Below are 12,664 nucleotides of genomic sequence, written 5' to 3'. Positions count from 1 at the left end.
CTCGAGGTCTAGACTGCCCTAAAGCGAATGAAACAGACAGGGTTCCAAACCGCTGAGTTCGCCCCTGGCTTAGAAGGGGTTGCACCGCGCATTCTTTTAAAGTCGCCGTCTACCCAAATCCACTCGGCAACACCCGTTCCCAGTGACATCACGACCGTTCCAGCCTCCTGATTGGAAGAGCTCAGTCATTCAATTCTCGCGATCACTCCTGGTCCAGGTCCCCTTGCTTCCCTCCCATCACCCCTACCCGGTAGTCAACAGACCACGTTGCGGGCCACGGAGATACCGTAGAACCAGAGCAGCTCCGGCAATCACCTAGACGGCTGCGACTCTTCTCAGACGCTCACAAGCACGAGGTTTGGCTCCCAGGCATTCTGCCAGACCCGCGGTAGCGCGCGACTCTTCACAGCTCTGCTCGGCCACTTAGCTGGGGCAGCTAGGTGATTCGCACCAATTCCCCCAGTCCTGGGCTATCGCGAGAATTTGGAGGTTTTGGTACTGATTTCCGGTCGCTTACGTCTCCATGGAGACAGCACTTTAACTACTTTTTTTGATCACCTGTCATTCTCTGGATTCCACGTGGTTCGGAAATTACCCAGAGAATGTGGGAGTCAACCAGACGGTGTAAATGGGAGGAAAGCAGCCGTCAAAGGAAAGCAGCCAGTGGGATTTAGGATTACAATTTGCGAGCATCTTCTGGCCACTGAAGCAGTGTCATAGGGTGGGCACGGGATTTTCCCTTTTGGGGAGGCCCAGTTCATCAGGACAGACGTTTAGGTATCTGTTGAGCACGCATAAGCACCGAGCCAATTTTTGTGTAGTATTGAGGGTTTCAAGATCAAATCCTGCTGTAAATTTACTCGCCATTCACCAGAAAATAGTCTCCCCAGTTATCTGTCTCTATCCCTTCTTAAGTTTGTGTATTGGTCACTTTCCTAGGAAGTGATCCCCATTTATTCCCCTAGATATAATCATGTCACTTTCCAAATTCTTCCCTTGTTGTTGCCATTATGTGTTTATTTTTATTACCATTTTCTGTTAAGTAGTTTTTCACGTTCCATTGCTGTATTGATTTCTTACTTTGCAGATGGACCGTAGTTTTGTTTTTTTTTTTTTAATTTTTTAACGTTTATTTATTTTTGAGACAGAGAGAGACACAGCATGAACGGGGGAGGGGGGGGCAGAGAGAGAGGGAGACACAGAATCGGAAGCAAGCTCCAGGCTCTGAGCCATCAGCCCAGAGCCTGACGCGGGGCTCGAACTCGCGGACCGCGAGATCGTGACCTGAGCTGAAGTCGGACGCTTAACCGACTGAGCCACCCAGGCGCCCCTGGACCGTAGTTTTTTTTAAGGTCAGGACTAACTTGTCATTTAGATATAGAATATATCTGGTAGTGCACTTTTCTGTTGTTAAAGGCATACCTCCCTTCTAGAACATCTCTGACAGTGTTTGTTAGTTAATTCGTTTATTCATCAGATATTTATTAAGCACTGAATATATGCCAGGTACTGTTTTAGGAATTGAGGATTAAAACAGTGGATAAAACAGATTAAAGTTGCTGCCTTCATAGTGTTTATTACTAGGGGAGACAGACAATATACAAATAACCAAGTTACTGCAATTTCAGGTAGTAGTAAGTACTATGAAGAAAATAAGTTAATGGAAATGATCTGTGAATAGGAGTGGTGGCATTTTAGGGACAGTGGTCATGGAAGGCTTCTCACAGGAGGTGGTATTTGAGAAGAGACCTGAAAGATGAGGTGCTAAGATCTTGCAAAGATCAGGTGGAACAGACATTAACAGGCAGAGGTATTAGGAAGGGCAAGGTCCCTTAGATGGTTAAGAGAAGATTGATTTGAGATGAAATGCAGAGGAAGGTAGTACCAGATTACTTAGGGCCTTGAGGGCCAAGGTCTGAAGCTAGATTTTATTCTAAGTGTAATTGGAAGCCCTTGGAAAGTTTTAAGCAAGAGAGTAATTAGATTTGATGAGAGTTTTAAAAAGACTGTAAAAAGAGGGGACTCTTCAGAAACAAAGGAGAAGAGAGGAGACCAGTTGTGAGGCCATTGCAGGAGTTCAGGTGCAAAGGGTTCATTCTGCTTCTGTTTGGATATTTTCAGAGCTGGGCGATTCTCTGTTAAAAAGGCAGTCCATTCCATAGTTAGACCAGAGAGTTCAGTGAGAGTTCTCCCTCAACCCAGGGGAGCTGGATTCAGCCTCCCTGAAGCTTGCACTGACTTTTCCTAATTCTATAGCAAGACAAAAGACATCTCTTTTTCTGACAGTCCTCCAGCAACAGCAGCTGCCTTATGGCACTTGTCCTGTCCTCTTTTCTCCAGACCAAACACCTTTGGTTAACTGAGCTGTTCTCTGAAGGGGGTGCTCTCTAGGCCCTTCAGAAATCTGTTAGTTCCTTGAAAGTTTTATCATTTGTTATGGCTCCTTAAGGGATTGCCACTAGCACTTTACTTGATGCTCCACATGTCACCTGACCTGTGGGGGTGAGCAAGGGATCATGCACTCCCTTGATCAGGCTGACTTATAATGTGGTCTTTAGCAGACATGTTGTTCTGTTGGCTCACATACTGATTTGTTTCAAATCACATTTGGCTGCTGTCTCCCTGTCTTGTATTAATGTTTTATGTTTTTTTCTAATAAAAAATGCAGCATTTTACATTTATTTCTGTTTCATCTTGCTAAGTTCATTCCAGTTTGTTGGGCTGTACTTTAATCCTGATTTCAACATTTAACATGACCTTCCAGCTTTGTAGCTTTTACAAATTCTCTATGTTATGTCCTCCAACGTCTGAATCACAAACATTGCTAAACATGCTAACTGTGCTAAGAAAAGAGCCCTGTGTTGCATTTCCCTAGAGATGCCCAGATGTCATGGTACTATATGTGTGTATTCTTTTTTTTTTTTTCTTTTTTTTTAAATTTTTTTTTTTCAACGTTTATCTATCTTTGGGACAGAGAGAGACAGAGCATGAACGGGGGAGGGGCAGAGAGAGAGGGAGACACAGAATCGGAAACAGGCTCCAGGCTCCCAGCCATCAGCCCAGAGCCTGACGCGGGGCTCGAACCCACAGACCGCGAGATCGTGACCTGGCTGAAGTCGGCCGCCCAACCGACTGCGCCACCCAGGCGCCCCTATGTGTGTATTCTTTAGGAACATTTATTCAAACCCATTACAGACCTTGTTAACTAAAACCTTTTTAATTAAAAGCAAATTCTGTTAACTAAAAGCAAACTCACAAGGATAGTATGCAAGTTTCCTTTATCAAATACTCTGCAAAAGTCAAGATACAGTGTGTTATGACATCTCCTGATATGTCCAAGAAGGCACAGAAGTTAGTTGAGCCCAGTTTACTTTTGGAAAAACCATGCTGTTGTTGTTGCTGTCATTACTAAAATGAAGGTTTGCTGTATTTTTAAAATACCAAGACTGGGTCATAATAGGAGTAACTTTGGAAAATAATAAGCTGTTGTTGAGCTTAAAAATGTTTTTCTTTTTTGAAGCAGAAATCCTTAGATCAGTGGTTCTCAACCTGGGGCCACTCTGCTCTCCAGGGGACATTTGGCAATGCCCGGAGATATTTTTTGATTGTAATAACTTGGGGGGAGGGGATGCTGCTGGCATCTAATGGGTAGAGGCGAGGAACGTGTTAAACATCCTGCAATACATAGACACCCAAAAAGTAGCCAAAAAGTTTCTGGTCCAAAATGCCGATAGTGCTGAGTTCAGAAATCCTGAATTAGACAATGCTTTAAATTCTTCTTTTTTACAGTGTCTACTATTCTATTTAAAATGGGCGTAAAGAAGAAGAAAGAAATGCAAGTGACTGCACTGACCATTTGCCATCAAGACCTTGAAACTTTGCGTTGTAAGTGATTTCTGACCTCATTTGTTTATTTCTTTTCTGGGTTGCAGAGTATTTTTATGTCAAGACTCAATATCACATAATGTTCAGACTCTTTCTGTTCAATTTTTCCATGTTCCTTACATTCAGTTTTGCATGTAAAATGATTTCCTAAAAATTTTGTCTTCAGATGAAGTTCGACCTGCTTTTGTTTTGGTTTGGTTTATAAATACTTAGATTTTGCATAATGCGTAGCAAAGGTAAACTTATTTGCATATATTGTTAAATCCTTGAAATGTTTTTGTATGTGTGTTATCTAGCTTTGGCTGATGTGGAAGGAAAGAATGTAGCTTCTTTGCTGTTACATTGTGTACAACTCACAGATGGAGTGTCACAAATCCATTGTGTTAAACAGGTAAGACTGAGTTGATGTTCATTGATGCATCTTGAAGAATATCATATCATGCTATTATGAACTTTTAAAATTAACTGACAGTTTTTGGCTCTCGATTTTTAATATCAATGTATCATTAAAAAATAGATTTTTTTTTTTTCCTTTTCTGTTCATTGTATAATCTCGTTTTACTCAGGGTATCAATAGAAGCCATATTCAGGCTTCCACTGCCATTGGAGCTGTAAATAGATGGGACATTGAGACAATTGTGCATACCTTTTTTGTGGAGATAAATTTAAAAAAATTATTCTGAATATTGATCTGAATCTTTAAAACTTTTTAGCAGACACATTAAAAAGTTAATATAAAATATAAAGACTGTCCTTACCAGTAAGTGTTTCAGTATTAGGATTTACCATTTGAACTTGCATAATTTTTTTTGGAAAGCAATTATATATATTTTTGCTTTTTCAATAGTGCCACAGAATTCCTATAACTTGAACCATTAACAAGTCTAATTCTTAATAGAGTTGGGTCTGGAAAGTAAAATGGGAGCTGGGGGTATGGGTTAAAAAGTTAAAAAATACTAAAATCAGTGTTTAAATCAGTATCCTTAAAACAATGTAGGGTAGGAAATATTTCACATTACATTGAGACTTAAAAGAGTGTTTGAAACTGTTACTTTGCTATATATACTTGATATTAGACAAAAGTACCATGACTTTGAATTTTTTGGATTGTAGATTGTGCCTTTACTGGAGAAGGCAGATAAAAATGGAACATGTGATCCCAGTATTAGAAGTTGTTTGGATATTTTAGCAGGAATTTATCTTTCTTTGAGTCTAAAGAATCCCTTGAAGAAAGTCTTGGCAAGGTAAGGACAAAAAGGAAAGGAAGTTAACCATCATAAATGTTCAATCTGAGCAAAAGTAACCAGTATTTAAAGTTCTCCTGGTTTGGTAAAACTGAACTGAAATATGTTACTAGCAATTTCATTTGTATGGTCTCTGTTTTGTGTATATATTACAACTTTTATAAAATGTAAAAAGGCTTTTTGGGTCAAAGACCTTAATAAAACAGGCTCTGGGCTCAAGTTTACGGACGCTTGGTTTAGTCCATTTATATTAATGCAATTCTTGGTTAAGTTTAAACTGTCATCCTGCTATTTCTTTTTCCTTTATTTTTCCCATTTGTTCTTGGTTTAAGCATGTTTTTAATTACACAGGTAATATAGAAATGTATGCTTAATGTAAAGACTTTAAGCAATACAGAAGTGAACAAAATGAAAAATGAGCCTTCTATTTCCCTCTTTCTGGCCTATCTTACTTTACTTTTTTTTTTTTTTTAAGTTTATTTATTTTTGAGGGAGAGAGGGGCATGTGCGTGTGCAAGCCAAGCTGGGGAGGAGCAGAGAGTAGGGGAGAGAGAATCCCAAGCAGGCTCCACACTGTCAGCACAGAGCCTGATGTGGGGCTCCATCCCATGAACCGGGAGATCATGACCTGAGCTGAAACTGAGAGTCTGGTACAACTGACTGAGCCATCCAGCCACCCCATCTTACTTTCTTTAGTAAAGGTCATCGCTTCACATTTTGGTATCTATCTCTTTAGACCTTTCCTTTGGGTTTAATAGGTGTATTGTATTTTATTTTAATTTTGATTTTTTTTTTTTTTACATAAATGTGATTATACCCTACTTATTGCTCTGTAGCTTGTTTTTTCACTAAAGAATGTCTTAGAGGGGTGCCTGGGTGGCTCAGTTGGTTAAGCGCCCAACTCTTGGTTTCATCTCAGGTCATGATCTCACAGTTTGTGAGTTTGAGCCACACATTGGGCTCTGTGCTGACAATACGGGGCCTGCTTGGGGTTCTCTCTCTCTCTCTCTCTCTCTCTCTCTCTCTCTCTGTCTCTCTGCCCCTCCCCTGCTTGCTCTCTCTGTCTCTCTCTCAAAAATAAATAAATAAACTTAAAAAAAAAAGGAATGTCTTAGAGATATTTTCGTATCAGTGTAGTCCTTATTCTTTTTTAAAAATTGTGTTAAAAAACACATAACATAAAATTTGCCATCTTAACCATTTTTGAGTATTAAGTATATTTACATTGTTGTGCAGTGGATCTCTGGAGCTTTTTCATCTTGCAAAACTGAAAATCTATACCCATTAAACAGCAAATCCCCATTTTCCTTCTCCCTACCCTCTAGCTACCACAGTTGTTTCTATGAATTTGATTGCTTTAGTTACCTCAAATAAGTGGAATATTTGTATCTGTCCCTTTTTGATTGGCTTATTTTACTTAGCATAATATTCTCAAGGTCCGTCCATGTTGCAGCATGTGGCAGGATTTTCTTCCTTTTTAAGGTTAAATTATATTTCATTGTCCATATGTACCACATTGTATTCATCCATTCATCTGTTGATAGACATCTGGGTTGCTTCCTCCTCTTGGCTGTTGTGGAGAATGCTGCTGTGAACATGCTGGGTGTGTAAATATCTCTTTGAGATCCTGCTTTCAGTTCTTTTGGATATATACACCCAGAAATAGGACTCCTGGATCATATGGTAGTTCTATTTTTAATTTTCCGAGGAGCCTCCATATTGTTTTCCATAATGTCTTCACTATTTTATGTTCCCACCCAAAGTCCTTATCTTTTCTTACAGCTATATGTATTCCATAATATGAGTATACAAAATTTAATCACTTTCTCACTGATATTTAGTGTTTTGTTTTCATTATTCCAATTTCATTATTCCGTGATGCAGTGATATTCTTTTTTTTTTTTTTTAATTTTTTTTTTTTCAACGTTTATTTATTTTTGGGACAGAGAGAGACAGAGCATGAACGGGGGAGGGGCAGAGAGAGAGGGAGACACAGAATCGGAAACAGGCTCCAGGCTCTGAGCCATCAGCCCAGAGCCCGACGCGGGGCTCGAACTCACGGACCGCGAGATCGTGACCTGGCTGAAGTCGGACGCTTAACCGACTGCGCCACCCAGGCGCCCCAGTGATATTCTTAATCACGTATATAGTTGTTCTGTGTATTTTCTGAGATAAATTCCTAGAAGTGGAATTTCTTCACCAAAAACATTGCTAATCTGTACTCCCCCTAACAGTGAACCAGAGTGCCAGTGTCTTCATACCTTTATTTATAATGCTGGATAATATCAATCTTTATATCTTTAAAAATCTATTGGGTAAAAAATAGTATTATGTTTTACTTTTCATTTCCCAGATTGCTGAGATGGAATATTTTTTAATGTGCACAGTTTGACTGTTTGTGATTACATATCTTTTGTGTGTCTTCTTGTTAGAATGACTTTTTTTCTTACTTAAGTAAATTTATTTAATGTGTCAAAAAGCAAATGATCAGATAGTGGCCAGTTCTAGGGTTTTGGTGGAGCAGTCAACCATGTCATCAAAAATCTTGATGTTTTCCATTTGTCTCCCATGTGTTGGCCGTATCTTCCCTCAGAATTACAAGGGACTGTAGCAGTTACAAGCACCTTAGACAGACATGACTGCATCCAGAAAAAAAGTCTTTTCCAACTCTTTTTATTGGAGAGAAAACATTTTGCAGAAGGTCTCAGTAGACCTGTTGTCAAGATTGGGTCATATACCCTCCTTCTGGTTTTAAGAATGGCTGGGAAGCAAGATTCTCACACCTCTGTAGTGGGAGGTGGGTTTTGCCAATAAAAAAGGGCATCGGGGGCGGGGGGCCTCTGGGTGGCTCAGTCGGTTAAGCATCCGACTTCAGCTCAGGTCATGATCTCACCGTTCGTGTGTTCAGGCCCCGCGCCAGGCTCTGTGCTGACAGTTCAGAGCCTGGAGCCTGCTTCAGATTCTGTGTCTGCCCCTCTTTCTTCCCCCTCCCATGCTCATGCTCTGTCTCTCTGTCTCTCAATAATAAATAAACGTTAAAATTAAAAAAAAAAAAAAAGGGCATGGGGAATGCCTGCAGGAAGTCAGCAACCACAGAATGTCTTCTTGACTTATAACAGTTTTATATAGATTATGTACCAAATGTATTCCTTTGTTTATAGTGTGTTTGCTTTTTAAAAATTACAAATTATTTTTTTGGTAATCAAATCTACTAATATTTTTCTTTGTATAGATTTCTGAGTTTCATGCCTTGCTTATGTATACTTTTTCTAGGATAAGATCATATAAAATTACATGCTTGTCTTTTATTTTTTTTTTTATTTTTATTTTTATTTTTAATTTTTTTAACGTTTATTTATTTTTGAGACAGAGAGAGACAGAGCATCAACAGGGGAGGGGCAGAGAGAGAGGGAGACACAGAATCTGAAACAGGCTCCAGGGTCTGAGCGGTCAACACAGAGCCCGACGCGGGGCTCGAACGCACAGACCGCGAGATCATGACCTGAGCCGAAGTCGGACGCTTAACCGACTGAGCCACCCAGGCGCCCCTACATGCTTGTCTTTTAAAATTTATTTTTTTTGTTTAATTTTTAAATTCATCTGGAGTTAAGCTTTGAGTGGACCATACGTTAGAAATCCAATTTAGTTTTCTTTTTTGTAATGGGGAGCCACTTATCCCCAAACTTTTGAATAGTCCATCTTTCCCATTTATTTGGAATGCCATTTCATTATGTTCTGTGTTCCTGTATAAACATAGATTCAATTTTAGATTTGTGTCTATTTGTTTACTCACCCATACCACACTTTCATTTCATAGTGTGATAATGTAGTTTAATTATATACTGAAGCACATCACCCCTTTGGTGACCTTTCTTTTTCAGACTGTTCCTATTTCTAAATTCTTTTTCTTCTAGAAGAGCTTTAGAACTCTTTAGGCAATTAAAAAAAATTCCTACTTTTTTTTTCTAAATTTTTAATGTTTATTTATTTTTGAGAGAGAGAGAGAGAGACAGAGACAGTGTGAACAGGGGAGGGCAGAGAGAGAGGGAGACACAGAATCTGATGCAGGTTCCAGGCTCTGAGCTGTCAGCACAGAGCTGATGCAGGACTCAAACCCATGAATGTCAAGATCATGACTTGAGCTGAAGTCAGAAGCTTAACCGACGGAGCCACGCAGGCTCCCCCTAGTGGTTTTGATTTAGATGAATTGAGGTAAAATTGACACTAAATTAAATTTATCTTTTCAAAAATTTTTTAAAAAATTTGTTTATTTTGAGAGAGAGCATGTGTACACAAGCAGGGGAGGGACAGAGAGAGAGAATCCCAAGCAGGCTCTGCACTCCTTGCTGAGCACAACATGGGGCTCAATCTCACAACTGTGAGATCATGGCCTGAGCCCAGAGCAAGAATCCAACACTTAACCAGCTGAGCCATCCAGGTGCCCCTATTCAGTGAATTTTTATTGACTATCTACTCTATGTCAAATAAATATTCTAGGCATTGGGGATACAGTGAATAAGGCAGTATAGAATGGAGGTTACATTCTAAGAGGAAGATTGAAAATAGTCAAATAGTCAAAATATATAGGATTAGATGAAATGAATGTGATTGGGAAAAATAAAGCAGTGATGGGAGATGGGAGCATCAAGGATGGGGTGAAGGTTGCAATTTAAAATATGGTGGTCACTTCAGATATCTTTGCTAAAATGACATTGATAAGGTGATATTTGAGATTGACCTGAAAGGGACAAGGGAATGATTATTATTGGGTCTATTTGAGGGAGGAGTGTCAGTTGGAGGAAATAGCAAGAACAAAGACTTTGTTACATTGTTGCCACAAGGAAGGGCATGCAGCTAGAGCTAAGTCAACAAGGATCAAGATGAGGCTGGAGAGATAGTGGTGGGGCTAGAGTTTGTGGAGTCTTGTAAGGCATTGTCAGCGCTATGGCAACCAACTGGACTGAGATGGACATGTGGAACAATTTTAAGCCGAAGATTAACACAGTGTTTTTATAATATCACTCTGGCTTCTCTATTGAGGAGGGAAGCAAGATGGAAGCAAGGAGTTCAACAATTGTGGCATGAAGTTAAAATTTTCTGGCTGTATTTTGAAGATGTAGTCCAGTATTACTTCATTTGTATGATTCCCTTCTACATACTACATGGTTGCCAGATTTCTAATGCTTGGTTCTTTTTCTAGCTCACTAAATGGCCTACCTGAATTTTTTCTAACTGAGGCTGTACAAAGTTTTACTTCTCGTCTTCAGGAAGAATTGAGTACTACTGATGTGTACTCTTATAGGAAAGTAATTGACAATATATCTTCCTGTATGGAGAACTTTGACGTAGGTAAGCCAGCTCTTTTGTAGTATTTTTTCTATCATTACATTATTGTTTTTAAACAATTTTGTTAATGTTAGTTTTGGTCCTGAGGCTCCCTACCAGTGTTAATTTTTTTTATTCCCACAGGTAGAGCAGGTGTTAGTAATCTTCTTAAAAATGGTAAGTCCCATTCTTTTATTTTATTCTGAGGGTGTAACTGCTTGTATGAGTCATTTTGGAACTGGCTGTTTTCGGTTTCTTGGCAATGGGTAGAGTTTTGCAGATTACCAACGTACATCACGTCCCTTCCTTTTAAATATTCCTTTTAGATTTCTACTTCTATGCCATGATATCACTGTAGGTAATAGTGACTTAAAATATTTTCTTATATTGACATTAAAATTCACAGTTTTAGGTTCTGCTTTGTCATTATATATTCTTTTTGTTTCAGTGCTTCATTTTATGCAGAAGAGTTTAACTGAAATCTCTGAAGAAAATAGGCAAGTAGTATCTGTATGCTTGTGCATGTGTGCATGAACACTTGTGGTTGTGCATTATCTTTGTACACAGGAAATTTTTAAAAAGTTTCCAGAACATGCTTCATTCCATTCCTCTCTGTTAATATTAGACCTGATTATTTAAATGTATTTCTTAGAGGTTTGATATTTAATTTAAAAAATCAGAAAGGGGCACCAGGGTGGCTCAGTCAGCTAAACGTCCAACTCTTGATTTTGACTTGGGTCGTGATCTCACAGTTTGTGAGATTGAGCCCCGCGTCGGGTTCTGTGCTGACAGCGTGGAGCCTGCTTGGGATTCTCTCTCTCCCTCTTTCTCTCTTCCCCCCTACCCTCAAAATAAATAAATCAACTTAAAAAAATCAAATAAATTTTTAGGAGAATATGAGCAAGAGTTCCTTCCTCCCTGAGTGTTCCTTACTCATAGCGTCTGTTCTTTTATAAATGAAACATCCTGTTATTTTTCTGGGGATATTAATGATAGGGTTTTGATTTGTTTTGTTTTTAAATATAGTTTTCTTACCTTTGCATAGTCCTAGTTCTTTTATGTTGCTATTTTTTTTCTGTTCGATGCTTTCGGTCACTTCACTATATGAAACTGGAAGCTTTCTTTAGAAGTCTGGTGATTTTTAGCCTAGCGCTCATATTTAAGGATGGGGCACTGAGAGTTGATTTGAAACTGTGTATATGGGTGGGGTTGATGGCAGGTTTTATTGTAGGCTAGTTTAGCTGGGCTATTTCTTTGGAAAACCTCCGATGTCAATATCTTTAGGTCTTTTTGCATGGGTAGTGGGTTCACCATGGAACCAAACCGTTGGCTTAATCTTCTGGTTGCTGAGGGAGTGAAAAAAGCTGAGGTCATGGCATTTGGCATTCATTGTTCATATATTTGCCTAATTCGCTTGTTTGCAATCTGGTGTTGCTTTACCTTCCCTAGAGGTAAGCCACTTGTTTGCTGGTTCTTACTCTTCTTCAACAGACTTGTAGCCCGTCTTCTTATTTTCAGCCCTACATTTATTTCCACATCAAGGAGTCCTGGTGCCAAGTTTCTTAGCCTTTTGAGGCTGCAAATCAGGTCGTTTTGGGGATTATTCTCTGGCCTAGTATTTACTTTTGTTGATTCTGCTAAGTTAGTTATTATCTATCTGCTTTGTGGCTTCCAAAGGCTTATTGTTATTGTCTTGTTGTCTATTTGTTGCCCTTGTGTATTTATGTCTTTTTATGTGGTTGGTTTACTGAGGTTCTGGCAGGGAATAGAGGTAATATGTGTGTGCTATTCTTTTTTTTTTTAATTAATTTTTATTTTAATTCCAGTATACTTAACATACAATGTTATATTAGTTTCAGGCTATTAGAGTGATTCAACAATTCTATACATTACCCAGTTCTTCTCACCATAAGTGTAGTCTTTAATCCCCTTCACCTATTTCACCCCTCCCCTCACCAACCTCCCCCCTGGTAACCATCTGTTTGTTCTCTATAGTTAATAGTCTTTTTTAATTTGTCTCTTTTTTCTTTGTTCATTTGTTTTGTTTCTTAAATTCCATATATGAGTAAAATGCTATGGTATTTGCCTTTCTCTGACTGCCTTATTTAGCATTATACCTTCTAGATCTATCCATGTTGCAAATGGCAACATTTTGTTCTTTTTTATGACTGAATAATTTTCCATTGTATGCATGTGTGTGTGTGTATGTA

At 38.9% G+C, this 12,664-nt stretch overlaps 1 protein-coding gene across 1 annotated transcript in view; it reads left to right on the top strand.

Annotated features, from left to right (window-relative positions):
- Positions 1-250: 250 nt before the first annotated feature.
- THADA (THADA armadillo repeat containing) overlaps positions 251-12,664 on the top strand; it is a 332,083-nt gene continuing 319,669 nt past the window's right edge. The window contains exons 1-7 of the mRNA XM_047067532.1: positions 251-356; positions 3,790-3,885; positions 4,182-4,276; positions 4,999-5,129; positions 10,330-10,478; positions 10,599-10,631; positions 10,903-10,951. Of these exons, the coding sequence (XP_046923488.1) occupies positions 3,810-3,885; positions 4,182-4,276; positions 4,999-5,129; positions 10,330-10,478; positions 10,599-10,631; positions 10,903-10,951 (533 nt within the window). The 5' untranslated portion in view covers positions 251-356; positions 3,790-3,809. The remainder of the gene's footprint in view (positions 357-3,789; positions 3,886-4,181; positions 4,277-4,998; positions 5,130-10,329; positions 10,479-10,598; positions 10,632-10,902; positions 10,952-12,664) is intronic.

Source organism: Lynx rufus, unplaced genomic scaffold (genome assembly GCF_022079265.1).
Source record: "Lynx rufus isolate CCGP_SWC_20201006 ecotype Redwood Valley unplaced genomic scaffold, mLynRuf1.p SCAF_8, whole genome shotgun sequence".
Lineage (NCBI taxonomy): Eukaryota > Metazoa > Chordata > Mammalia > Carnivora > Felidae > Lynx > Lynx rufus.
The sequence above is the reverse complement of the archived record's forward strand: the minus strand, read 5'-3'. Positions and strand labels throughout refer to the sequence as shown.